Source organism: Bactrocera tryoni, chromosome 2, assembly GCF_016617805.1.
Source record: "Bactrocera tryoni isolate S06 chromosome 2, CSIRO_BtryS06_freeze2, whole genome shotgun sequence".
Classification (NCBI taxonomy): Eukaryota; Metazoa; Arthropoda; class Insecta; order Diptera; family Tephritidae; genus Bactrocera; species Bactrocera tryoni.
The window spans coordinates 81,226,904-81,253,542 of record NC_052500.1 but is presented as its reverse complement, the minus strand read 5'-3'; the positions used below and the strand labels follow the sequence as shown (position 1 = coordinate 81,253,542).

The following is a 26,639-nucleotide window of genomic DNA, read 5'->3' as shown; positions in this document are numbered from 1 at the left end:
ACTGTGGAGATGAATGAATCCAAATATAGAGATTGGGGGATTCGGGGTTGTGTATACTTGAAGGCGGTTGATTGCGAAAAGAGGTGGTGATCGTGGCGACTATATCTTTTATTGGTCGGTGAAGAGTGGTGTGTTTTCCTCAGATATGGTGAAGTTGTAGATAGTATGCCTTGTGAAGTAATATGATGAAGTTTTAGATATTTTTTCCCATATCTTGGCAATCTTCATAGCCGTAATAAATATCTATAAATAATTAAATTTTCCACGTATTTATAGTTTTTCATAACCATAAAATTAAATTAGAAATTCTCCCGTAAAAATCCAAAAGAGTAGCGAAAACCAAACCACAATAAATTACCTTCACCTTGCTATTAAATATAAGTGTGGAAATAAAACCATTTCATAATGGAACTTAAGGCGATAAAACTTATGGTTTTCGTCATTCTAGCGCTGCAGGTAAGCAAAAATATAAGTCCTCTATCTCAGCAAAAAAAAAACAATATTAACTATCCTGTTTTTATACCTTGAAGGTATATTAAGTATGAAACCATATTTGCAACAGCAAAAAAGATACGTTGGAGATCCTATCTTTGTATAAAAATAACGTGTCAAGTTGTTTGTCCTCGATGGACGCCTAAACTACTGAACCAATTTTAGTAAAATTTTGCACACTGTGTCCAGTTCGAACCAATTTAGAAGATAGGTTAGGAAAAAAAAAATGCATAAATACAAAATACAGTGAAAGCTCTATTAAATGGATGCTTTATTCAGCGGGCATCTCCATTAACCATGCACTTTGTTGATGTTTATTAAATACAATCTATTAAGCGGACAACTCTATTAACTGGACAGAAATGCTGGTAATATGTACATATATATTTATAAACGTCCATGTATATGACTGTATATACTTGAACTTGGCTCTCAGTTTTTGAGTGGTTCGTTTGTCGGAAGCGCCAAAATGAAATGATCGTAATCGGCTGTATGAGAGATTGCTACTGCAAATTGCTAACATACAAACTAACTGATCAAAATCTAGTCCTTTTAACTAAACTATTACAATGGGATTATTTGGAACAACCAAGAAGGATCGGCGGCCCTCAAAACGATTCCGGAGAATTACGCCTTAAATGGTTGGAGTTGGCACTGAGAGCGCTAGTTCGTCGCAGAAGGAGCCTATTTTGAAAGTTTTTAAAGAGTTGTAACGATTGGTTCAATAAATTTGTTTAAATCGCCTCAATCCTATTAATTTCCGGACAAACCCTGTATATGTGGCTAATCAGCCTAACCGGTGCTTTCAGAAATAACGCTGGTCATCTGAATTTGTTTATCAAAATATTTGGAGGAAGTATTACAAAAGCTAAACGATTTATACTTCAGCCGTTGAGCTATTGGAGGAAAAGTTATGAAATATACTGTGGCGCTTCATTTTCATTATTCATGGCGCGAACAAGTAATTAAAGCACGACTCGATTCTATTAACAACATCTAGTAGGCGTTGTCTTGATTGGCATTCACACATCACAATTTCTTGCGTAACTTTGTGGGGGAATCGTGGGTTATTTTTGCACGTATGAAATATACATATTTTCCAGATATAAGCTTTTGAACACGAACATACATACACGAACAAACATGCTTTTTAGCTTTGCAACTAGATGCGCCAAGTTCTCGGAAGTGTATATTGCATTTACACTGAAAATATTGGCCCTAACATGTGCAGCTATTATATACAAACATACATTAATATATGTCGGCTAATTCAAAACTTGTAATCTCACACAATTTTCTCAATCTGTGCAACGCTTAAATGCTTTCCGAGTATTGCATGAAAGTGCATATGTATATTGTTGTACAAAAACTACTCACGATTCGGAGAGCATAGGTAAAATCAAAGTTCCAGCGTTAAATGGTATATAAATTAGGCGCCGATCAAGCTTTACTCAAATGCATATAGTGCTTCCAACGACACGTACCAAAAAGTAAAAAGCGCACACACACACACATACTTATAAAAATATGGCGAAATCGTTTGGATTCACGGTTCTGTGCGTTTATTTAACGCTACAGGTGAGTTGAGTCAATCCGCATACTCTCAAAAACAACCATCTTATTAAAAAATCTGCGGCTATCCTATACTTGCAGCTCATTGCAGCCTTTCCCTATCAAAACTCCTTAAATGGCGTCGAGGATGAGGACTCAAAACTAATTGGCTTAGAGCACAGCAAAGCAGTAAAATTAGCCGAGGATGACTTTCGTAAATCGCTACAGCCCGTTTTGGTTAGCACGCTCGACATATTAGAAGAGCACTCAAAAACGCTCATATTAGAGTCGGCAAGCTTTCTCGACGATCTGCTGGTCGAATTGAATACACTGCCCGAGGACAATGAATACGTCAAACAGCTTATACCAGAACTGACAAACCTGTTGGATCGCCTGGAGAAACTCGATTTAGATGACGAATCGACGCCGGCGTTAGAAGAGAAAGCAGCTGTTTTATTGGCTATCGCCAAGGTTTATGGAAACTTCGACCTTATAGCGAGGAGTAGCGATGACAGTGGCGAGCAGGCTGTGGTGAAAAAAGCCTTCGACAAGTTGGAATCAAAAGGTCTAAATGAGCGTATTAATAAGTCTTCAAAGCGGGCGGTAGACAAGTTCAACACAGTATTTGCGCCTTTCTGGAACTCGCTTAGCGATGTGCAAAAAGGGGAGCATGCAGACTTGGCCGATTGGTATGAACGCTACCAAGCCATTGAGTCGTCGCAGGAGAAGCTAAAAAGTTTTATAGAATTTCTCAACATTATTCATGATATAGTCATTCCAAAAATAAATTAAAACCATGCAGGTCTATAATGTGATATTAAACAAATATTGCATATGCAACCTTAAAAAAAAAATGTACAAACTAAGTTACTATATTAAATTCGTTATTGCTTTTAAAATATATACAAATATATGTATGTACATATGGATATTTTTAATTATTGTACGAACCCTTGTGTTTATAACCATTTTTATGTATATATAGGGCATAAAAGGCGTTACATTCTTTGTCTTTCAGTCTTTCAGATCTTCGTTCTTGAACCGTATGTACTGTATGACAAATATATGTGTATATCTATGTCTTATAAAATTTTTAAGTGCTCTGAAAGATCAACTATATCAATGAATACCGAGAGAGAACCGACCAATTCTCAATCTAAAACTTATTAAAGGAAAATTTGTATAGGATAATAAATCCAACATTTTGTGCAGTGCTTAGTGAGACCTGAAAAGGCTAGACGTTAATAATAATAGATCCACTTTCCGAAAAAGTCTCCACTAGTGCGAAACTTCTAACTGATTTCGCTGAGTACATCTTTGGAATAACCACTAGTGGTGAAATAGTATTAGCTGAGGAGCTACCAGTTTACGAGAGAATACATATATACATACTTTCTGAAAAAATCTAAAGTAACAGTATACAGTTAGTGAATTGAGTGAACCATTCGAACTTTTCGTAAATACTCACTTTATTATTTCATTATGTACTATAAATTAGGAGCAGTGGATATAAATCAAAAGAACTAAACAAAAACTTTGAATGCATTTAACCTTTCTTGCTTCTTTGAACCTCAGTCAATCAACAGGATTGTATGTATGTATGTGTGTACTTACATTAGTATGGTACATAACAAGTATACATGTACAAACGTTAAAATTAAAAGGAAAACACATCACTTATTGTATCAATACGTAGGTTGCCTTTTATGTTTCGTGGTTAGAGAACAAAAACAAATTATTCTAGCTAGAATCATTATTATTATAAAACCTTTTCTGGTTTCTCAGCTACAAACTGCGACAAGTAATTTTCACAGGCTTCTCTTGAAGCCAATTTTACTTCATTAAGGGAGTTCTGCATTGACCGGAACAAATGGTAGTCCGATGATGCAAGATCAGGGCTATATGATGGATGCAACAAAACTTCCCAGCCAAGCTCCCCCCGTTTTTTCCGAGTCATCAAAGACGTGTGTGGTCTAGCGTTGTACTGATGGAAGACGACGGCTTTTCTGTTAATCAGTTCTGGCGTTTTTTTTTTTGATTGCTTGCTTCAATCTTATCAGTTGTTGACAGTAAAATGTAGAATCAATCGTTCGACTAAGCTGGCACAGCTCTTAGCGAATTATTCCTTTCCAATCCCACCTTTTTGCGTCAATCCTGGCCTTGCGACCATTTGTTGAGCTTCTCTACGTTTGGAAAATGATATTTTTCGCACATTGTTATCGTATCACAGTTCATGTGGTACCCAAACATCGAGTTTCTTTTTGTAGCCAGCATTTTTAAAGGGTTCAAAACCGTTTGATGATGAATGTTAAGTTCCTTAGCAATGACATGGCTGCTTATGTGATGGTCCTGGTCACTGTTTGCCATAATTTCATCGCCTTTTCAACGAAATTTCCAGAACGGAAGCGAGCGGATTATTGTTGTTCTACACGATCTGATACAGCATCGTCTCCGTAAACTTCATACATTTCATTGGTGGCTTGCATGGCATTCTTTCATTTTTTATACAAAAATTTCGAAATACTCGTATAGCGAATTTCTTCATTATTTTCACTCATTTTTAAACAGCTGTACCTTTTTTTCAACTTCCCCGAATTAAATTTTGTTTTTGGTTAAAAGAAGCTTAAAATCTCTCCCTTCCAACTATTTATGGTATGACGCAATGTGATTGGTAGCATTGGATAAAATACGAAAAGACTTTTTTGACTACCCAATATTATCCAATAAGATCTATTACTTTTGCATGTGCTTGATTCAATTGTCGAAGCACTTTTGCTGCCCTAATTGAGATATCTCCAAAACATGCATTCTGAACGCATTAAAATCTTTACTCTTAGTTAAATTTTTTCGTAGCGGAAGAAAAGAAGTCACTCGGTGCCAAGTCAAAGCTACACGAAGGATGACTCATCAAATCGGTATTTCGCGTGCTCAAAACTGCAGTTGTTTCAGCCGATGTGTGAGAGCCCGCGTTGTCATAGGAAAGAGTGATAATGGATCTACAGGTAGGTAGATTCCTGGAATCCTGATTTATTGGCTTTCTTTCGGGCTCATAGGTAAAAATCCAGGATTCATCAATTGCGTTATCATCGTTATCATAGCCGTGCTTCGAAACACCGTTAACATATTTTTTTAACGTTTCTCTCGACTAAGCGACACGAGCCTTTGAGCGATTGACAAACTGTGTGTGATCCAATGAGAAAAAAGTTTATATGTAACCAAATATGCAATATTGAGTGTATGCCTATAAGTGTCTAAATCTCATGATAGGTCGCAGGATGATCTTTCAATATCAGTTTCTGCATAGCATCAATAGTTTCCGGAACAAAAACTAATTTTGAACGATCTTCATGAAATTCATTTAGGAGTGTTAAACGAACTGGATTAAACTCACCGTACCATGGATAAACATTAGTCCTTGATGAAGCTTAATTGCCAATAATTGAATTAAGTTCACCTATGCACTCTTGATGAGTTAATCTCCGCGTTGTAAAAATAGATGAATAATTGAAGTTTCTATCATTAACACGCATAGCGCTACTCAGATTCAGATAAAGCTTTGTCAAATTTTACAATAAAGTTGTAAGTTGTCCGATTGCAACACTAGGTTTGCCAAATCGCGAAATATAATAGGCAACCTACGTAGGCATAAGTTCATCAAATAATTTTCTCTCTAACCACCCACGGTTGAAAAGCTCCGAGCGCAATTAAATCCGCGATTTCAATGTAAACAGCGCTCTTTAATTGGGAAACTACACAATACGATAAACCCATACGATTTATAGAAAATGAAAATGTTAAACAGGCAAAAAATTAAAAACCGTTTTACTAAGAACAGCAATTGATTCGCACAATTTCTTTTGAAATAGGCAAAATTGTAAAATGCTTAGCATATAAAACATGAGTGAGGAAAATCTAATACTCAGTAATTTAAAGTTGGCAAAGGAAGCAACTGAAAATGGCAGCAGCTAAAAGAATACTAGCTACCATCAATTTCATTATGATCATGAAGGTATATTTATTTTGAGTAAATTAATGATAATAAATTTAAAATAAATATTTTTTAAACAATCAAATTAACTTTCAGCTGATAAATGGCAACACCCTGTATCCCACAAATATATATGAATCAATTAAGTTGAAAATACCAGTCATAAAAACTGAGAGCAAGTCTTATTCTGAGAGCACAGCAAATGATTTGGCGCCGTCTTGGCAGACAGCAGCTCATAATGATTTAACCGTTACAAAGCACTTGCACAAAACAGATGTTTTACAACACACCACAAACCCAATCGACGGATTGTTAATAACCTGCACCGAAGCTTTCATGCGTGCTTCACTTAAAGTTTTTCAAAAGAAACTGAAAAGTGCAACAGCCGCAGAAAGCGTTGAGCTCTTCGACGTTTTGCTGAAAATTAAAAATCTCTCCAAGCCAGATGAAGCGCTGCTGGCCAAAGCTTTATATAAAACTTTCGAAAAGATCAACGAAGTCAACGCCGACTTAACGCTTACTGAAAGTGAACAAACCTTAATGGAGGCGCTATTGGAACACTTCGAACAGATGTTGCAGCAGGAGCAACTGGGTACATCAATGCCGAATGTTTATGAGGGCTTAACCATCGAGCATGGTATTGAGCGGAATTTTGATGCCGTGAAGAGGTTTTGGTTGGAATTATAAGTTAAATTGTATATATTTCTAAAATTAAGTAGTTGTTAGATACTCGTATTTTTACATTAACATAACAAATATTATTTATTTTTTTATAAAAAGGTCAATAAATTATAAATACTATATTTTAATGAAATAAACAGATGCAATTATATGACTATATCAGCATGAACTATATTATATAATTATCATTACCAATCAAGTTATTTACTCAGCATTACTTCCGCAATGAATAATTAGCATTTGATCCCAAACTACATAATTCATCACCTCAAATCTAGCTTTATGAATCAGCTGTAAGTTTACAAAGATTACAAATATAAATATAAAATATAAAATATGATATAATATATAACATATAATATAATATAATATGAGATAATTAATAATTTTACAAAACACAGGGTGCTACATATAACTAAAATAAAAGTTCTGTTTCTGGTTCAATTCAAGCAAAATGAGTGCATATTTACTAGATGAGCAAATCTTGATCCGAACTAAGAAAAGGCAATATTTTCAAATCTTTATTAACGTCTTCAAAATAGGCTTTCGTTAGATTGTTTGACAGTTTCAACGTCATATTCATAAACCCACGTTTCGTTACCAGTAACGTTTGTTGAATGTGTTAAGAACCCTCAGCTCCCTTGTCAAGCATCTCTTTTGCGAACTGTACTCGACGTCGTTTAAACAATAGATTCATCTGTATAGGCAAGAAGTCTTGCAATGACACTTTGCAAAACCTTTACCAAAATTTAGTGTTGGGTTGATCCATACTAGTTGCTGAGATCGTCTGCTACCTCTCTGTTGTCAGTACGACATTTATTTAGCACTGTTTCTTTAACCTTTTCGATGTTATTCTTATAAGCACAGAAAAATGGACAACCGGCAGAAGGCAAAATTTCGATGACTTCACGGCCTTTACAGAAAGCTTTGTGCCATTCTAGATAAAGTGTGCTCAAAACATTTCTGCAACATATTTAACGATTACCTAGCCGTGATCCGATTGGAAACACAAAATTTCAAGCAAACTTGTTATTAATTTTTTTAATGGTAAAAAACTGAAGACAGAGGGTCGTAAACAAACAGCTGTCAAACACAAACAGTTCAGTTTGAAAGTGTAGTTCAAATGGACCAGTCCGAGTACAATTTGATCAGATGGTATAAACTATTGCTTCACCCGGTATTGTATGTATTATTGTGAACCAAAATTTAAACAAAAAACAACTAAGGAAGGGCTAAGTTCAGGTTAAATCGGACATTTCATTACTTTGCAACTTACAAGCATTAAAGCCAGGAAATTGCGATTAACACAGCGGGAAAGCTATATGAAAACCTACTTAAACCCTCGACTCGAAGCGGCTGCCAACGAAGCTGGAGGAATGTCCCCTAGACAACATGGCTTTATACTTGGTAGATTAACTTTAGGAGCTATTAGATGCCTCATTGAAAGCGTAGGAGTCGCACAGCGTAGATGGCTTAAATACAAAAGAATGGTGTTGCTGGCGACTCTAGATGTCCGAAACGTCTTCAGCAGCGCTGGATGGGTGGGTACCTCAGGGCTGTGGTGCCGAGCTACCTTAGCAACAGGAAACTTCTGTACGAAACTAAAGAGGGATCACGACAGAAAGCGGTCACGTCAGGAGTACCAAAAGAATCCGTTGTAGGCCCAGACTTACAGAACATTGGCTATGACGCTATAATAAAACAGCAGTAATCACAGCAAGAGATACAGAAGAAGCGCCAAGAAATCTGAACCAGGTCATGATACGGGCGCAAGCATGGCTCGACTCACATAGCCTCCAGCTCGCCACTGAGAAAACAAAGCTACTACTGCTAACAAACAAGCACATACCCCTCGAGATAAGCAAGCAAGCATGCCTTAGGACAAAATAAGCAGTAAACTACCAAGGCGTAAGACTGAACCCCAGGCTAGAGAAGTTATCCGATAATAACAAGAGCGCAATAGAACAAATAAAGAAAGAAACAATAACAACATGGCAACAAAGATGGTAGACTGAAACTCGTGGCAGATGGACGGCCAAGCTTATAATATACCGATGCCTATTATGCACCGATGATGCAGAAGGCGTTTTCTACCTCACCCGCAAAAAAAAGCCATGGAAATACATTCAGGTATTTAAGGCTTATTAGTTATATGGGATCTAGGATGAGTTTGCACCCGATTTGATTCATTCTTAGCACAAATATGCACCGTTATAAAAAAAAATATCCAAATTTTATTAAGATACACTGACATATTGGCTGATGTACCCAATGAAGTTCGAATATTTTTATATTTATTAGATACATGGGGGCTAAGGGAAGTATTGCCCAAATTCAACCCATTTTTGGTATACAGTTATACTACTATCAGAAAAGGATTTTTTCTGAATTACAATTATATATCTCACACATTGACCGATATTTGAGGTAAAAAGTCAACTCTAAGCACTCTCGTGGTTTCTCTTTGAATGTTCACCGACACCTCTTAAATTAAGCTAAAAATTTTCACTGCGGGGGTATTTTTTATCTGTTTATAGGTTACTTTTAACCTTTGAATTCGAACAGTTTTTGGCTTACCCTAATATGTATTATATTGATAAATAATTGTTTTTGCTGCATATTTTTAACGCAGCTTTCTTATAATAAGTTCTCAATTTCTCTAACATCAAATGAAGAAACTGGTTCAAAGCAAGCAAATATTCTTATGCTCACGCTTCAACAACTCTCGCAGCAATTATAATACACAAGTGAGGGGTGAATGCCACCTGAAATTCTTGTGAAGCTGATATAAAAACAAGTCATTGTGTGCAGTTCACAACACAAACAGTTTGCCGGTTACACGAAACAACTTGCGGCGGACAAAACCAAAGCTTTCATATTCGATAAAAAACAAAAAGGTACGAACGGGGTGTGGGGTGTAAAATTATTAACTTTTGGTGTAATTTTTTTCTAAGCCAAGCTTTTTTTATTTACAGTTTACGAGAAATATTCAAAGTAACCCATTCACAATGGAACCCATCGAAGTCATCTTAGAAACAACGGTCATAACATTGGACCAGCTGATGAACTTTACCATTGGCCTTACGGAAGCACATTGCCATACACAAATTCAACTATCACACGATTTCATAATGAGGATGCTCGAGGAGTTGAATGCATTGCCAGAAAAAACTAAATATATTCAAACACAAATCGACCGCGTCACGAATATTTTAGAGTCAATTGACAAGAGCAGTTCGAATGCATCGAATAGCTGGCTAAGCGAAGAAAGACTCGCACTTTTAGATGGAACAACACAGTTGTTTGTCGACTTAAATGCCATAGCGAAGAGTGAGGAAGCCACAAGTGATACAGTTATTATAAAGAAAGTGCTAGATAAAGCTGATCTGCAAGTGCTTTTCAAGCATGTGGATGATTTGGTAAAGACGACTGACCGAAACTTTGGTGCCGTGTTTCATCAGTTCTTTCGTTTTCTAGGAGATGAAGAGCGTAAAGCTTTTCCAAATTTGCGCATTTTGTACGACGAATATCAGACTAATTCACTGGAAGGAAAATTTAAAAATATGTTGAAATTATATGAAATGTTCAGCTACTACAAACATAAATAAAATATGTGTATTAATAACATTTTGGTTTAAATTATGAGCAAGAAATGGTAAGACTTTGTTCATAATTTTAAAATACTTAATTTATTCTTTAAAATCTATGTCGTCCCTCTCAAAGTATTTCCACTTGTGCCGACGTTTTTTCAAATTCTCGAAATAGTTGTTAAAGTTTAATGTCTTCAATTGATTTAAAACGCTTTCCCCGGAGAAGTCATTTTATCGAAAGCATAGATCCAAGACTGATCGTTAGCAATAATACGTGTCAGGACATCCTGGTAGTCGGAAAGCATTGTTTCACAGACGTTAACGTGTTCATTATGAATTTTGAGTCAAAATGGTTATGATTTCACAAAAAAACGTCTTGAAGCTTTTGTGCTTTCATACAAGCGACGAAGCTTTCGATTACCTTTAGCCGTTTATACCGGTATGGAAATGATTTATATATGTATCTGTAGAAATTTAACTTATTTTGTGGTCTTAATCTAAAAAAGGCATAAATGAAAAGAAATAAAGAAAAATGTGTATTAAAAACAAGAGAAAAAAGGCTAGTGTCATATTTACTGTCAAATTTAATGACATTAAATTGTTTATAATTAATATTTCATAAAAATGGAAGCTGCTTAACAGTTATATCGTAGAAGATGTCAAACAGGGTATTTGAACTGGTTCGAACTTTGCTTGACCTCTCGACACTCGTGCTCTTCCTCGCTAGTTTGCATTAGTAGATATGTTAGTACTGATATGCTTCTGAGAAATAACTTGAAAGAAGCTTATGTTTTCTCGATACATATGTATATTAACTATAAAAACAATTTTGCATGTATCAAAACCAGTTTTTCATTACTCCGCCTTAATATAATAATTAATATGTCTCGTAGCTATATACGAGGGTGGTTTGAAATCCCAATGGTTTTCTACATCTCGTATTAAGGGCAACAGCAATCCACCGAGGGAAAGGTAAAGAAAAAAATAGTCACAAAGAGCTCTGAATTATAAAGTATTGATACTGATTCAAATCGGCAGCTTGCGTGCTGCATGCGCAGACTCTACTATTTTCCTTCTCAATGGAATTAAGCTGATATAATTTTGGTTCCGAAGCCTGGTTCACTTGAGCTTGTGCTCAATTCATATCGACAGATTAGCAAACTGGTAATTATTTCGAAAATATTGGAAAGATTATTTTTGCGCAGTGTTATGATTCTGCTGGAGGATAAACAACTCATCCCGGATCACCAGTATGGTTAGTACAAAAACACTTTATAACTGATGCCATGGAAAATTTCAAATACTATTACGCAGTTTTCCTTGATATCAGTCAAGCATTTGACAAGGTCTGGTACCTATTAAATAAGTTAAAGGAAAGGGCCTTACTAACCAGGCCTTACTAACTGCTGCTAAAGTCATACTTGCGTAATCGGACATTCTACATGAAATGTCGTGATGCTGAGTCGCATCCTCAAGGGCCTTTATAATTTTAAAGTTAGGAAGTTGTTACTAAAAAGTACAAGCTTAAAATAGCTGGGTCTTACGTAAAAACTAAAAGAAAAGAACTCAACTCAGGTTAAAGTTTGCGCAGCTGTACTGCCTCCTAAGTTCAAGATCCTGTCACAGCATCAAAGTAATACTCAGATCCACCTGGTTGCATGGAATTTAAATCTGTCGGAGCTCAGCTGACTCAAAATTTAAAGTTATTCAAAACGTTCGACATTGTGCATACGTACAACACACTAAACAGTTATTCTAATTTTTTACACTGAAAAAGTCACTCACTTATCAAGCGGCCCTCTTACAATTCTGTAAACTTTATTTTTTAACAATTGTGTATATTATAATTCTTATCGGAGAACAATTTATTTATAAACGACCGATATTCATATAGCAGTATCATTTTGATGTTGGCTTTCCCCAGGAACACAAGCAGCAAAATGAGCAGCATAAGAGTAAAATCTCCAGTGATACTCGCTTTAATTTGTGGTCTATATCTAGGCTTACAGGTAAGCAACCCGAAAATTGGCTTTTGACTTTTCTCAAAGGATTATTTTACTTTAGCATGCCAATGCATTCCCGCAAGAAGCTTTTACTGCTGACGATGACGAGGAAATAGTGACAAGGGTTATTGAATATAACGCAACTGTTGCAGAAAATGAAATACCAATCCACGTACCTGTTACTGGTGATGATGAAGATTCAAGTGACGTTGAGTCCTCCGAAGAGTTCTTCTATCTGCCAGACATATTTAACACGCCAACATATCGTCTACAAATTAGATATTTTAGGCTCATACAAGATTACGTCAACAAACTTATAACTGAAGGACGAGATTTTGTTGAGGCCACATTGACAGCAATGAATACGCTGCCAGAGTCTTTCGGTCTCAGTGGAAATTTAACACGCATGAGTAACTTATTGGAACGCATTGATAGTCAAGATTTATCGAAAAATGATTTGGCTGCGATAATTGAGAAAACCGAAATTACCGATGAACTAGCGGATTTGTATGGGGATTTCCTGGCCATTATAGACGGACTCTCTGACGACGATGCTCTTGTATTAAAGGAAATATTTGATAAAATCGATTTGGATGGCTATAATGAACGTTTGGACGATTTTCTTAAAAATACGGCCAACAAAATAACGAAAGTGGCGAATAAGTTTTTCGACAAATTAAGCAAAGCGGAGAAACAAAAATATGCAGAATTAATCAAATGGTATGAAGATTTCAAACAGCCGAAATCCGATCTAGACAAATATAATGACGCTGTGGTTTTGGTAAAATATCTATTGACACATCGCTTTTGATAAATTAAGTATTTTAAAATTTGGAAAAAATGTAATTTTATGAAACTTAAAACAAGCACATATTGTTTTTGATAATTATTATATTTCACAATGTTTTTATATATATTTTAAATTTAAATTATGTTAGGTTATAAAGCGTTGTATTAAAAAAATATACATAGCTCTATGAGGGCAAAATGAAAATAAAATATTTAAATCAACTAAAGATACATATTTGCTTCGCAGACTTCTATGGAAACTGCTAACCTAAAATCTGTTTATATTGATTAAATTAGTGATTTGACGAACAGCTTTAGTTTTTTGAAAAATCGTATAATGCACAGTTATGCTAATTATGGCCATAAGAAGCTAATTGGAATCTGCTTAACACTAAAAGCTTTCAAGAAATATAGGCTACAGCCGCACAGAAAAAACAGCTGGCTACATAAAGTATATGTATGTACATACATATGTATGCATGTAGATTTACGATTTTCAGTTTCATTCAGCACGAGATCAAGTCTGGATCGGAAAAACAAAAACAAGTTAACTAGAATTTGTAATTCCGAATGGTAGTTCATTAGAAGTATAACTTCATAGCTGAGTTATGCGTCATAATTACGAATATTAAACAGCATGTGAAATGCATTTCACACTAAAAAGTTATTTCACAAGCTTTCGCAATAAAGCTCAGAGCGTAGAATGACGAACGAAACAAGCGAACAGTTACGTACATATATAACTTCGCATGAGAGACACATGTTTGTAGCCACTTTTCTGCGAATCAGTGCAGCTGTTAACGAATGTGAATAGAATGAGTATGGAAAAATCGGTTGCAGGCAAGGAGATACTGAAGGCAACACCAAAAGAGAGTGATAATACAATGCCAAATTCAGTAGAGCAAATATGTACGAATATCGAAACAAACGAAAGTTCCCAAAACACAGATGAAATTTCGCAAACACTACAGGTGGACTCCGAAAGCGTTGCGGCGCTAACAAGCCGTGATGTTCTCTACACGCAGGCCTGCAAGGAAATGTCAGACTACGCGAAGTGCTACGTAGGTGTATATACTTCCCTTATTCAACTCACATTGAACAAATTAAAGCTATTGCCAGAGAAAAGTGTTGCACTACAAGCCAAAATGCTTGAATTGCAAGGTGTTTTAGCACAAATTGAAAGTATTGATCTGAAGGCTGACTTTGTTTACGACGATGAACTCTATGCCGTCGTCAGAGAGATAGGAAAAGTAGAAGATGATTATGTGGCAATGAAAACGAACGTGCAGTATAAGTCAGAAGCCGATTTGATACAGCGTATATTGAAGGAAGTTGGCTTTGAAGCACAAGAGCAGAGGTTAACGGAGGCAAGATGCTTGTTGGTAAAGAATTTCGCGAATGCTTTGGATAACTTCAATGCAACGATTAGTGACGCGGAGCGCACGACAGAGTGGGAACTGGTAGAATTTTATGAACGTTTTAAAGCAGTGCCCGATTTTCAGGAGCAATATAACTATTTTGACGAGTTTTGGCCGATATTTTGGTGATTTTTGTTCATTTTTCGCAGGAACTAAATCAGTAATTATAATACTTATTTATGTTTAATAAAGTTATATAACAAATTCAGGAAACCCTAACAAACATTTTTATATGATTCTGTGAAATTTATATTTATTTGACAATGTGTGATAATCGTCGTGCATTTCAGTTTAAAATGTATTTAAGACATAAATAAGAAAGTTTTCGGTTAGAGATATTCTTTCAGGATATTAACCTCAATTAAATTCGGGTGCAACCGAACATTTTATACTCTTGCAACTTGCCAGAATCAAAGCCAGGGTAATACTTTAACACTTTGAGCCCCGCGTGCCCACCCGTGGTCATTTTTTTTCTGTACCGGTGGACCGCATGCTGACGAAGGGTTGTGCTTTAGTTGATAAGCTGGTTTGTTTGTTTTGGTTTTATTGATTGTTTACTTAGTTTTATTGATTTTTTGCGATTGAGGTGACTTTGTGATATTTATTTTTGATAAACCAAATGCATTTTTGTTGTTTTTTTTTCTTTTTTTTTTTGTGACCACCGGTGATCACATTGTCCCATAATGAAAATCCACCAATCCACCATTGTCCCAAATCGGCAAAACATAAATGTCCACCGGTGGTACACGCGGGGCTCAAAGTGTTAGAGTGTAAAACCAATCATATAGAGTAAAGTCAGCCGGATGTTCGAAAATTCTGTTATTAATATATAGGGGCTAGGGAAAATTTTCGGTCAAATTTATCTATTTTAGTCACAAAGATACACTGTTACGAGTAAAACACGCTATCTCATTTTCATTGGAATAACTAATTTAAAGGCCGATATATGCAGGACAAAGCCACCCGGAAGTTCGAAAATCTTTATATTAGGTATGTGGGGGCTAAGGAAAGTAGTGGTCCGATTAAGCCCATTTTTGATATACAGACATACCAATGTAAGAAAAGGATTATCACTTAATTTCAGTTATATGTGTCACACATTGACCGACATTTTCGATCAAAAGTCAACTATAGGTACCGGGCTCTAAATATTCGTTACCTAGGCGGTTGAGCAGTTTTTATTGGATTTAAACAATTTTTGGTCATAAGGTTGCATACACTAAAGACATTATGCGTATAAAGGAAACTGCATGAATCGAGTGTAATTTAAGATAGAGCTATTCGGGAAGTAGGCCTGCTTGTTGTCCGACTTCGTATATTTCCATAATGTGAAATAAAAATGTATAAGGAATGCCACGTATTAAATTTTGTCGAAATCGGTTGAACGGGTCCCGAGATATTGCATTTCACCAGAAAGTAGGCGGTGCCACACCCATCGTCCAATTTTCATAGCAGCGTCTCTGATGTATTTAGTTATTGATCTATCGCGCTTTTGGTAGTTTTTAATAGTACCGTTATATGGGGAGTGAACAGTGTTATCCACCGATTTCATCCATTTTCACACTGTTAGAAGTTCTTATAAGATTAGTACTCAGCAAATTTGGTTGTTGTAGCTTGAGTGGTTTAGGAGATATGAGCATTCAACTTGTTAGAGGGTGGCGCCATGCCCACTTTTTGAAAAAATTTTGCCCACAGATGCCCCTTACCACTGCGATCCCCTGTGCTACATGAGAGTTTTACGATTTAGTCCTTAGTTATGGCACTTTATATGTTTTCGGTTAATGGCGATTTGTGGGCGTGGCAGTGTCCGATAACGCCCATCTTAGAACTCGAAATTTTTTTTGTACCAAGGAATCTACAAACCGAGTTTCATAAAGATGTCTCGATTTTTACTCAAGCTTCAGCTTGCACCGACGGACGGACAGACAGACTGTCCACCGGATTTCAACTTTTCTCGTCATCCTGATCATTTATATTTACATAACCCTATATTTATCTTGCTAAGTTTTAGGTAATACGTACAACTGTTAGGTGAACAAATCTATAATACTCTATAGCAACTGGTTGCAAGAGTATAAAACTTACCTAGAGCATTGCATCTTCGTTCAACCTGACGAAAGTACGCTTGTGCTTTTCTTATTATTTTACTTTCGACTGTTTGGTTTTTTTGATGTCTTTCCTTCTACTTTTACAATCAAAGAGACTGCTATTTACTGTATAATTTATGAGCTGGATAGTTCGCGCCTAATCGTATCAAGTAGGTTAAGTTAACTAAGTTTGAAATTTCGTCTAGTCCTTTGAACTACGACGCTCCTAGATATTTAAGACGAGTTCTAGATAGTGCTGAACAGAGGCATAGGAGGTTATCATCGTTACTTATGACCATAAAATAAACTTTTATTTGTCGAGTTCCACGACCCTTCAACAGCAATCCATACAAATTCCATATATTCATGGTAGTCTCAAAGTTTGTTAAATCTTCTCGCTGATTCAACGAACAATACGGCATGCAAGTATATAAAGTACGGCATTTAGCAATAAGGGGACTAACATACTGTATGTATGTACGTGTCAAACACCTCCGGAAAGTCTGTATACTCGTATATTATACTTTTCTATACTTAGTATATTAATTGCTTGTAATATTTTTTGGTCTGTAATGAGTAGTACATATACTACATATGTATATATATAAATAAGTTTTTTTATACCTTAAACTGGGTATATAAAGTTTGTAACACCCAGATGGAAGCGTCGGGGACCCTATCAAATTGATTCTTATATATAATAAATGATCTGCGTAACGGGCTGTGTCGAATGAGCCATGAACGTTCGTCCGTCGGCCTGTCTGTATATACACGAAGCAGTCTATGAGTTTTTGAGATATCACTTTGAATCTTTGCACACATTCTTCTCTCTCGAAGAAGCTGCTCATTTGTCGGAATCGGCGATATCGGATCACTCTAGCATATAGCTACCGTATAAAGTGAAGGATCGGAATTTAGTTCTTGTATGGGAAATATTTTAGCAGACAATTTTTATATTTATTCCCTAGAGCTTTATTACAATATCTTAATAAATTTTATAGATTGCTTAAGAATATAGCTGTCATACAAAGTGAATGTTCGGAATTAAGTTCTTGTTTGTTTTTTTTCTCATGTGTAGGGTATTCTAGCGTCGGTGTAATCGTTTTGACGTTTTTTCTTGCTTTTTTCCTAATTTTCCCAGTGGTGTGTAACTTTATTTTTTATTTCTGATTTTGAGCAAAACAATAAACTTAAGTCATCTGACGTATATATTTCGGTATATATAACATGCACAGCCAACAAACGGTATTCAAATTCAATTGTACTGGCCAGAGCATTACCGGGCTACTAAACAGCTGTCTATAAACTATTGTTGCGCAAATTTATAAATACTAGCCGCACGTACGTCTATATATATATGTACACTTGGGGCTAATATAAAAGATTAGCACGGATAGAGCTCCAATTTAGTTTCATTTCGAATTTTCAAAACGAACGTAACGCGAATATACTTAAAATCATTATATAAAATGAATACGAGCTGGCTTGTATTACTTTTGAGCTGTTGCATGGCGTTGCGGGTGAGTCAGAAAATAAGCTGATAACTCCTACAAACTTCATATAAAGCGATGTGTTCCAATAGCTTGCGACTGCATTTCCACAACAAGCCATTTCCAAAACCACCGCACCGCAGACGGCACTTTCACAGGATAGTACCTCCCCAGCCACAGATAACAATGCTTCCAGCAAGAACACGAACACTAAATTAAGTTTGGCGAAAAATGACTTGCTACTCGACACACTGGAAATAATTGCCAATCAGTCCACAGATATAGTACACACTTCGAATACTTTAATCAGGAACTTAATCGCAGAACTGAAAGTGCAACCTAATAGAACGCCAGAAATCGATAGGTACATCGATCGATTCGATCAAGCGCTAAAGCATATCGAGAGAATCGATTTTGCTGCAGAACAAGCGCAATTGGAGGATATTTTCGCATCGGTCGACGAGATTAGTGAAATCTTCTATGATATTGAATACATGGACGATGGTGATGATAGTGAAATATTACAAGGGGCATTCGACAGAGTCGGAGCAGAAAGCATGGATAGGAAATTCCAGGAGACTATGGAACACACATTAATGGCGCTTGCAAAAGTATTCGATAACTTTGTGAACTCACTAAGTGAAGTAGACAGACAAGCAGAATATAAATTGATCGACTGGTTCGAACGCTTTCAGAAAGAGGATGATTTTGAAGAAAAACTTGGAAATTTAATAGATGAATTTTTAAATTTTTTCGAATAAAAGTTTACATTGGCTTTAACAAAGTTTTCAAAACCAGCAGTGGTATATTTTAGAATTTCCGGTATTAGAGAGCAGTTTATCTTCTGTACTTAACTTAAATTCTTTTAGTGCACAAGTTTCAGCTGTAAATATTTGCTTGAATGTCTTGCTTTAGATTTAAATGAAAGTTATAAACATTACAAGAGTTATCATAGCTAAAATAAATAATGTCATCAGCATATTTTCATCATTTAAGGTTTCGTATAATTAATCTATCACACTGGTGTTTCTGAAAAGCATTCTCCCCTATGTGCGTTCCGTAAGACAATACTAGGAGGTATCTATCGAGTTTAGTTTCTAGAATGTTGTCATAACTCTAACGTGGCTTCCATTGAGAAATCAGAGGGTTTTTTGTCACGAATCAACCCCTATACTTATTTTCTATACTTTCTACCTATACGTAGTTTCAAGGATCATGTTTTGCCCAATAAGTGAAATAAACACGTCAGTTACGTTGGCCAGCATCTCTTTGGCGACCTCTATTCGACGTCGTTTCTGCATTGTTTTTCAATTCTTCTGGTAACAGGCTTTTACCTAAAATATTAAACAAAATGTGTTGAGGTGATCTCATGCCTCTTTGATGCCAACACGACCGATTTTCACGCGATGATGGATGGACGACTCACTTGAAGCAAGTTTACGATGACTTTACGACCTTAAAATTGCGTTTTGACAGTCAAATACTTGAGTTCGTGATAAAGTTGACTTCCCCAAAGTAATTCTATAGAATTTTCAAGATTTCGTGGGTGTGATTACTTTGGAAATAGTAAATTTGAAGTAAACTCATTGTACAATTTTGTCCGTAGTAAAAATCGGCAGACAAATTTTTGGCTTCCCTACCAAACGATATGATATGATATGTGGAATTCAAGCTTAACATATAAATATAGAAAAGGTTGTAGCAATCTGGGAGAAACTTTTTTAACGACGATACTCCTTTTTCGGCACTTCGCCGTATGGATGCGTGGACGAACATGCTTCAAGATTGATTAATCGGCATGGCGTTGCGGCACAAGCTTCTTGACATTGAAGTCACTGCAGAAGAAGTTCTCGAAAAATTTTCAAAACTTGGCCCACATGGTTTTGTTTTGTGAAATTTTATAAATACATGAACTCACTACAATAGTATACATTGCAATAAAGTACGTCATCCGCACGTCTATGATTTATACATAGTATAATGTTTTTTTTCAATTTAGTAGGATTTGATTTTAGAAATTTTTCAACCATGATATAAAACTGTATACTATATATAATATAATAATCTTCATGTTTCAAGTAAATGTTCATTTAACCCCCCGACCCCCCAAAAACTATTTCTAGATCCGCCCCTGGTTGTATGGTATACGAGTATATAGTTTGTGTTAATTTCTTTCTTTACGCCTTTTTGGGTTCTTTCTAAACGAAAAAAATACATAAAAAAACGAAAACAAAAAAAAATTTAAAAAAAAATACATACATACATATGTCAAACAATAAATAATTATGTATTTCTTAATATATTTCAACTACATGACAAGGTGTCACTTCTAATATTCACACCATTTGTACATCTGGTGAGTGATAAACTTAAACAGCTGTGTATGCAACACACACTTAGCATTAAATAGACTGGCCCCACAAAGCCCATAACGATAACGAGCATTCTTATCTGCAAATATGATTCATTTATTGATTATAACCGCTTTGATGGTTGGCAATCGCAACTATTTTTTGTAGCGGAAATTCTTTTTTACTTCATATCATCAACTTTGGTTAAAAACAATTTTCAACTTTCAAAATCGTGCAAACATCTGTGCAAAATGTGTAAAAACATCATTTGCTCTTTGCTCTTCTGTGGAGTTTCGATAATTCTGATACCATTCCACCAGCTTGTGGTTTTTAATTTTATCCTCCTCCGACAGATCTGTGACAACAATATCCATTTTGCACAAAAATTCATTGATAAATTCCGTCTTACGGATTTTCAAATTATTTATCAACTCGTCCAGGCCATGGCGTTTCAATGTCGCCTCAATTAGTCTATCCTCATCGGTGGGTGTCGGCAGCGAGGTGGTATTGTAACGCTTCACGATGTCTCCGAACAAATTTATTGTGTGTATGTTGGCGACGATGTACAGGAAACCATCCAATGTCGTCATATTTGTTGGTAATGGCTTAAGGCACTCCGTAGTTTCAGCAATGTAGTCTTGTAATTGTTCTTTAGTCCGGTTAATGTTGTTATTCGGCACAATAGTGTCATCCTTTAAAACACTTTCCAACAGTTCGCGAGTCTTAACCAAGGAATGGAATAAGTATTTGAACAGATTTACGTAGAATTCAAACACAGTGTTTTCAATTGCAGTGTCGAATTTTATGGGAGCATCATGAGCGGGAGCGGTTGCGCTGTAGTTCATCTACAAAAAAATTAGAAGTTGTTATACTCGTAATTGCAATGCAATAAAATTAAAATATTTCTTCTGATGCACTATACTTACAGTCGTTGCGAGTAGCACCAGCGTGCCAAGTAAAAGTCCGTTAATTCTTCCCATATTCAGTGTTATTTTGCACTAGGGGGATAAATTATTTTTAGTATTCCACAATTGAATAGACTCGTAGTTTTATTTTATTTATCTAGTATTTCCTAGATATTCTCAGCTTTCGTTTGCGCGTTGTTTCTACGCTTAGCTTTCGATTTATACTAAAAATGTATGTCGATAATAATAAAGTTTTGCGGAAAAGTCGAAACTGTCGTTATCTGTTTTATTGTATCTATTTCGCTTTGAGCACTTGAGGCCACTCCAATTCTTCGCTGTTGTTGTAGATAAGGGCTCGAGTAGATATAGCCTATACGTCATTAGTCATCATTCAGAAACCCCCTTTATACAATATATGTGTATGTATGTATATACATTCATGTTAACACCTGGTGCAAAATAGATAAGTTTATATTGATTATGCGGCTATAAAGCAGGTTACACAGGTTACGAATATACATTTGAGTACACCGGCACCTGTTCCGATGGATTTCTTCATTCATTGATGCTTCCGATGGCTGTCGATTGAACTTTAGAGTGTAGTGATGGTGTCATGTTTCATACATTGTCACATATCGACACAAAAACTGGGATCTATTCCGCTTTAACATCTCCAAACACTGCTTCAACTTGTCGTTGTTTTTTGGTGTAAAGTGAGCTCGCGCGGCAGCCACTTTCAACGGAGCTTTCTCACACACAAATACTCGTGAATGATATGATGTACACGTTCAGTTGATATCTTTAGATTGCCTGCTATCTCGGACAACTTCAATTTACGGTCATCCAAAATTATTTTGTGGACTTTTTTGATGTCTTCGTCGGTAACAACCTCCGTTGTGCGTCCACTGCGCTCACCGTTTGAGGTGCTCATTTAACGACGTCTACACTTAGCATATCAATCCTTCACGGTTTGTTTTACTGTTAAATTTATACAAGCGCTTATGGAAGATTACGGCTACCTTAAAAACCTATGGATTTAGTTCTAATAGCGGCATCTAGCTGTCAGGCAAATTAAATATAATGATATTCCAATAACAACTCTGTCTTTCCTGAATTTTATTCATGATTATCACAAATACTTATATCACAGAGGCCACAGACTACCAGCTTCGCAGCGTTACGATCGACCACAACACGTGCGGGATGGGATAGATACCGAGAGTTGAAAAAGGACTCATTTGCAGACAGAAAAAGAGAGAGGCCGAAATGAGTGAGTACGAAGAGCTTGACAAGCTGGTTGACAGGGGTAATGCTTGAAAATTCTACGAAAAAATGCGGCGACTAACAGAAAGTTTCAGGACCGGAGCATAGTCTTGTAGAACCCAAGGAGGTGATCTAGTAACAGATGTCCAAAGCATTCTTCGTCGATTTCAAAGCTGCTTTTGACAGCACAAAAATGAGCTGCCTGAATGCTGCGATGTCTGAATTTTGTATCCCCGCAAAACTAATACGGCTGTGTAAACTGACATTGAATAACATCAAAAGCTCCATTACCAAACGAGGTTTCAGAAAAAATGACTCCCTTTCCTGTGACTTTTTCAACCTACTTCTGGAGAAAATAATTCGAGCTGCAGCATTTAATCGAACAGGTACAATCTTTTAGAAGAGTGTACAGCTGCTGGCGTATGCTGATGATATTGATATCATTGGCTTTAACAACCGCGCCGTTATTTCTACTTTTTCCAGAATGAATAAGGCAGCGAAGCAAATAGGTCTGGTAGTGAACGTGGGCAAAACGAAATATCTCCTGTCATCAAACAAACAGACATCGCACTCGCAACTTGGCTCTCACGTCACTGTTGACAGTCATAACTTTGAAGTTGTAGATAATTTCGTCTATTTAGGAACCAGTATTAACACCACCAACAATGTCAGCCTGGAAATCCAACGCAGGATTGCTCTTGCCAACAAGTGCTACTTCGGACTGAGTAGGCAATTGAAAAGTAAAGTCCTCTCTCGACGAACAAAAGCCAAACTCTATAAGTCGCTCATAATTCCCGTCCTGCTATATGGTGCAGAGGCTTGGGCGATGACAGCAACCGATGAGTCGACGTTACGAGTTTTCGAGAGAAAGGTTCTGCGAAGGATTGATGGTCCTTTTCGCGTTGGCCACGGTGAATGTCGCATTCGATGGAACGATGAGCAGTAGGATATATACGACGGCTTTGACATAGTTCAGCGAATTAAAAGACAGCGGCTACGCTGTCTAGGTCATGTTGTCCGAATGGACGAAACTATTCCAGCTCTGAAAGTATTCGACGCAGTACCCGCCAGGGGAAGTAGAGGAAGAGAGAGACCTCCACTCCGTTGGAGGGATCAGGTGGAGAAGGACCTGGCTTCGATTGGAATCTCAAATTGGCGCCACCTTACAAAAAAACGAAGCGACTGGCGCGTTGTTGTTAACTCAGCTATAACCGCTTAAGCGGTTTCTATGCCAGTAAAGAAGAAGTATTAATTTATGAAGCACTTAACCTTTTTCTGTCTGTTGTGCAATTTTACCCATACTTGAATTTTACCCTAGTGGAGAAAATAGCGGAACTGCAGTAAAATCTGTAAATGCCAGCTTCTTGGCGTTATAAACAACGTTTATAGCCTAGAGCCTGATGAAACTAATATAGCGAATAGGTCTTTGTTACGATAAGTTCGAAATTTCGTCAAATCCCAACATCGGCTCACTTTTTGTGAAATTATCGCCAAAGTTATCAGTTTGTAGATCTTTCGGCTCTCATGTTCTAATATACGGTGCAACGTCAATGTCCATTAGATCTAACATCCGAACGGGGACACTTACCTCCAGAGAAAATAATCTAGAGGCGTTAAATCGCAAGATCACTGATGTTTTCAGACACCACAATAGTGCCGATTTTGTTTGTTAACGAAGCCATTAAGCCATAAACGGGAGCCTACTGAGAAGATGATTTTTCGGATTTCCAGATTTTCTGGAGAATATGAATTTGCGCATTAATCTTGAGCAATTTCCAAGCGTTGCACCAAAGTGGAATGACAGACATGATGAAATGACAAATCTAATTGAACATACTTTGGCACAATTGTGTAAACAAACTTGACCACCGGTTGTCAAAGTCACGGCATCCTTATTGTTTGACGCTATATTTGATAACATAAGCAACCACCTGGTTATTCATTTGTAGTAACAATCTGCCTTTGATTACTAATAATCAAACAAAAACATGTTTACAGTTAAAAGTATTAGCGGCTTGTTATCTAATTAACGGCTGTAAGCACACTTAGTTGTTAGTGTATATATATGCACATATTTATTTATGTTGTAAGCTATGTGTAGTGTATAATATATATATATGTATATATGTATAATAGTACGTGTCTTCAGTTCATTCAGTGATAAGAAACCAAAAATATAACACAATTGGACGTTATAACATACATTGTAAAATTACACTGGTGGCGAAAACTGAACTGCGTAAAAAAATTAATTTTCATTATAAATTAATTTAAATTTAAATTAATTTTTACCATGTCATTCATAATAGAAATAAATTAAAATAAAATTGAATTTACATATCCACGCTACCTTTACGGTTCACTATAAATTCCTCATCTGGTTTTTGTTCGTTAAAAAAATTCATGTAACGAAATCCATAATTCGCCTTATCCATAATATCTTTATTTTCCAAATAAGTCTCCTGGACATACACTAAATCCTTTTCTTTCTCGCGACCAGCTGGCGAAAGCGACTTCAAATACTTCTCAAACTCATCGGCGTAATGGTAACCGATTTCGTTCAATAATTTCGCTTCGTCAGCGTCGAACTGATCCATACCATGTGCCTTCAAAGCTTTGAACCAAATATCATCCACATTCGTAAGATTATTTTTGCTGAAAAAGTGTTCGTTCGTAAACGTGTAAAAGTCTTTAAGCACACTCATAACGCATTTCTTATCCGTATCGTTAATGATATCGTCGGAATCCCGTACAAATTGTTCGAGCACTGCCTTTTCCTTCTTACCATCTACGCTGTCTATACTATTGATTGCAGGATCGGCAAGTATTTCTTTGGTTATTTTATTGCTACCTTTCAATAGAAATTGATTGTGTTTCTTGTCGCCTTCGGCTATCATAGCCGAAAGTCGTTTGCGTTCGCGCGTTATTGCGTTTTGCTCTTCCAAAGTCAAAGCCGTGGGCTTAAGAGTGTTTTTCGCCGGTGTCAGTGCATTCAGCTCCGTGCTGCTGTTGTCCTTGAAGCCACTGCGAGTTTGCGTAGTTGGCAAACCAAATACAAACTAGAAGTGGAATAAAAGTTTGCAAATGAATTACAAAGGCAAGATGATAGTAGGAATTTATTTCCTACAAACCTGCAAGTAAGCTGCGAGTACAAAAATCCAGACTATATTCGTCATTTTGTTTGCCACTGAATTTCTCCCGGTTAGTAAATATTGCACGCTGTAGTAAAATGCACTAGTCACCGTTATAGTAATTGTCCAAGCATTTATACTCGGCAATGGGCATGTTTACTAATAACATTCATCTCATTTTTAATTTATTGCAAACGCTTCAATTGATAGTCTAATGAATGTACGCCCGAAAAAAATACAAAACTGACGAACAAAGGTCAAATAGTCATTGCGACGCTGATGCAGAGCCAGCAGTAGCGGCTGTGGACCCCAAACCAGCTCTTCAGTTAATTGCTGACATTTCGTCAAAATACTTTGAAATTGTATGAAGAAGTAAATTAATTCTACAAAATGTGTATTAGTCTTTAACGACATTGTTTTAAAGGTCTTTAAAAATGGTGCATACAAAAATAAAGAGCTTAGTAAACCTAATTTTGGGAAGAGATTGTTTTAAATAAATTTTGTGAATAAAATTTTTGAGTGTTTTAGAAGACCGTAGAAATACTGTTGTACTGGGCATATATTGATGCAAAAAAATACACATACATAGATGTCTCCACACTTTTTATTTGCATAAATACATGAGATCTAACAGTCCTCCAAATTTTCAATAGCTTTTTAACAGTTTAAAGCTAAAAATCCTTCAAAATAAGTGTTTGTTTCCATATTCACCCCCTCATTTTAGTGGACTATTTTTCCAGCGAGCCAGTTTTAAGCCTGCGAATGAGGAAATAATCACTAGGAGTTCTATCCGTCTAATTTACTTGTTCCATCAATCTGTCGTAGGACCAGCTGAATAAGCCGGAGAGTGGGTTTGGTTAAAGATCATATCATGAAACTTAAATAGCATTCCAGTTCAGG

General features: G+C 36.3%; 8 protein-coding genes across 9 annotated transcripts; 6 read left to right on the top strand and 2 right to left on the bottom strand.

Moving 5' to 3' along the window:
• Positions 1–1,932: 1,932 nt before the first annotated feature.
• Positions 1,933–2,989, top strand: LOC120769408. The gene is made up of 2 exons (XM_040096386.1): positions 1,933–2,070; positions 2,146–2,989. Exons 1-2 carry the CDS (start codon positions 2,020–2,022, stop codon positions 2,833–2,835), a joined length of 741 nt encoding a protein of 246 aa, XP_039952320.1. The 5' UTR covers positions 1,933–2,019; the 3' UTR covers positions 2,836–2,989.
• A 2,973-nt stretch (positions 2,990–5,962) lies between these two features.
• LOC120769046 lies at positions 5,963–6,869 on the top strand. 2 transcript variants are annotated; one of them, XM_040095894.1, is made up of 2 exons: positions 5,963–6,052; positions 6,128–6,869. In XM_040095894.1, the coding sequence occupies exons 1-2, from the start codon at positions 5,999–6,001 to the stop codon at positions 6,716–6,718; spliced, it is 645 nt and encodes a 214-aa protein (XP_039951828.1). In that variant the 5' UTR covers positions 5,963–5,998; the 3' UTR covers positions 6,719–6,869. The 2 variants fall into 2 exon arrangements, with proteins under 2 accessions (XP_039951828.1, XP_039951827.1); XM_040095893.1 differs by having other exon boundaries at positions 5,988–6,052; positions 6,116–6,869.
• Positions 6,870–9,448: 2,579 nt separating this feature from the next.
• Positions 9,449–10,395, top strand: LOC120768446. Its single transcript, XM_040095143.1, has 2 exons — positions 9,449–9,609; positions 9,688–10,395. Exon 2 carries the CDS (start codon positions 9,721–9,723, stop codon positions 10,318–10,320), a length of 600 nt encoding a protein of 199 aa, XP_039951077.1. The 5' UTR covers positions 9,449–9,609; positions 9,688–9,720; the 3' UTR covers positions 10,321–10,395.
• Positions 10,396–12,198: 1,803 nt separating this feature from the next.
• On the top strand, positions 12,199–13,208 carry LOC120768324. Its single transcript, XM_040094963.1, has 2 exons — positions 12,199–12,311; positions 12,367–13,208. Exons 1-2 carry the CDS (start codon positions 12,210–12,212, stop codon positions 13,114–13,116), a joined length of 852 nt encoding a protein of 283 aa, XP_039950897.1. The 5' UTR covers positions 12,199–12,209; the 3' UTR covers positions 13,117–13,208.
• A 698-nt stretch (positions 13,209–13,906) lies between these two features.
• Positions 13,907–14,714, top strand: LOC120768947. The gene has a single exon (XM_040095734.1). It carries the CDS (start codon positions 13,910–13,912, stop codon positions 14,639–14,641), a length of 732 nt encoding a protein of 243 aa, XP_039951668.1. The 5' UTR covers positions 13,907–13,909; the 3' UTR covers positions 14,642–14,714.
• A 3,193-nt stretch (positions 14,715–17,907) lies between these two features.
• Positions 17,908–19,070, top strand: LOC120768314. The gene is made up of 2 exons (XM_040094954.1): positions 17,908–18,119; positions 18,182–19,070. The coding sequence occupies exons 1-2, from the start codon at positions 18,069–18,071 to the stop codon at positions 18,848–18,850; spliced, it is 720 nt and encodes a 239-aa protein (XP_039950888.1). The 5' UTR covers positions 17,908–18,068; the 3' UTR covers positions 18,851–19,070.
• Positions 19,071–20,349: 1,279 nt separating this feature from the next.
• On the bottom strand, positions 20,350–22,568 carry LOC120769359. Its single transcript, XM_040096320.1, has 2 exons — positions 21,367–22,568; positions 20,350–21,285 (listed from the first exon to the last, which is right to left on the bottom strand). The coding sequence occupies exons 1-2, from the start codon at positions 21,418–21,420 to the stop codon at positions 20,665–20,667; spliced, it is 675 nt and encodes a 224-aa protein (XP_039952254.1). The 5' UTR covers positions 21,421–22,568; the 3' UTR covers positions 20,350–20,664.
• Positions 22,569–24,623: 2,055 nt separating this feature from the next.
• LOC120769119 lies at positions 24,624–25,871 on the bottom strand. Its single transcript, XM_040095979.1, has 2 exons — positions 25,740–25,871; positions 24,624–25,667 (listed from the first exon to the last, which is right to left on the bottom strand). Exons 1-2 carry the CDS (start codon positions 25,782–25,784, stop codon positions 24,942–24,944), a joined length of 771 nt encoding a protein of 256 aa, XP_039951913.1. The 5' UTR covers positions 25,785–25,871; the 3' UTR covers positions 24,624–24,941.
• Between the last annotated feature and the right edge of the window lie 768 nt (positions 25,872–26,639).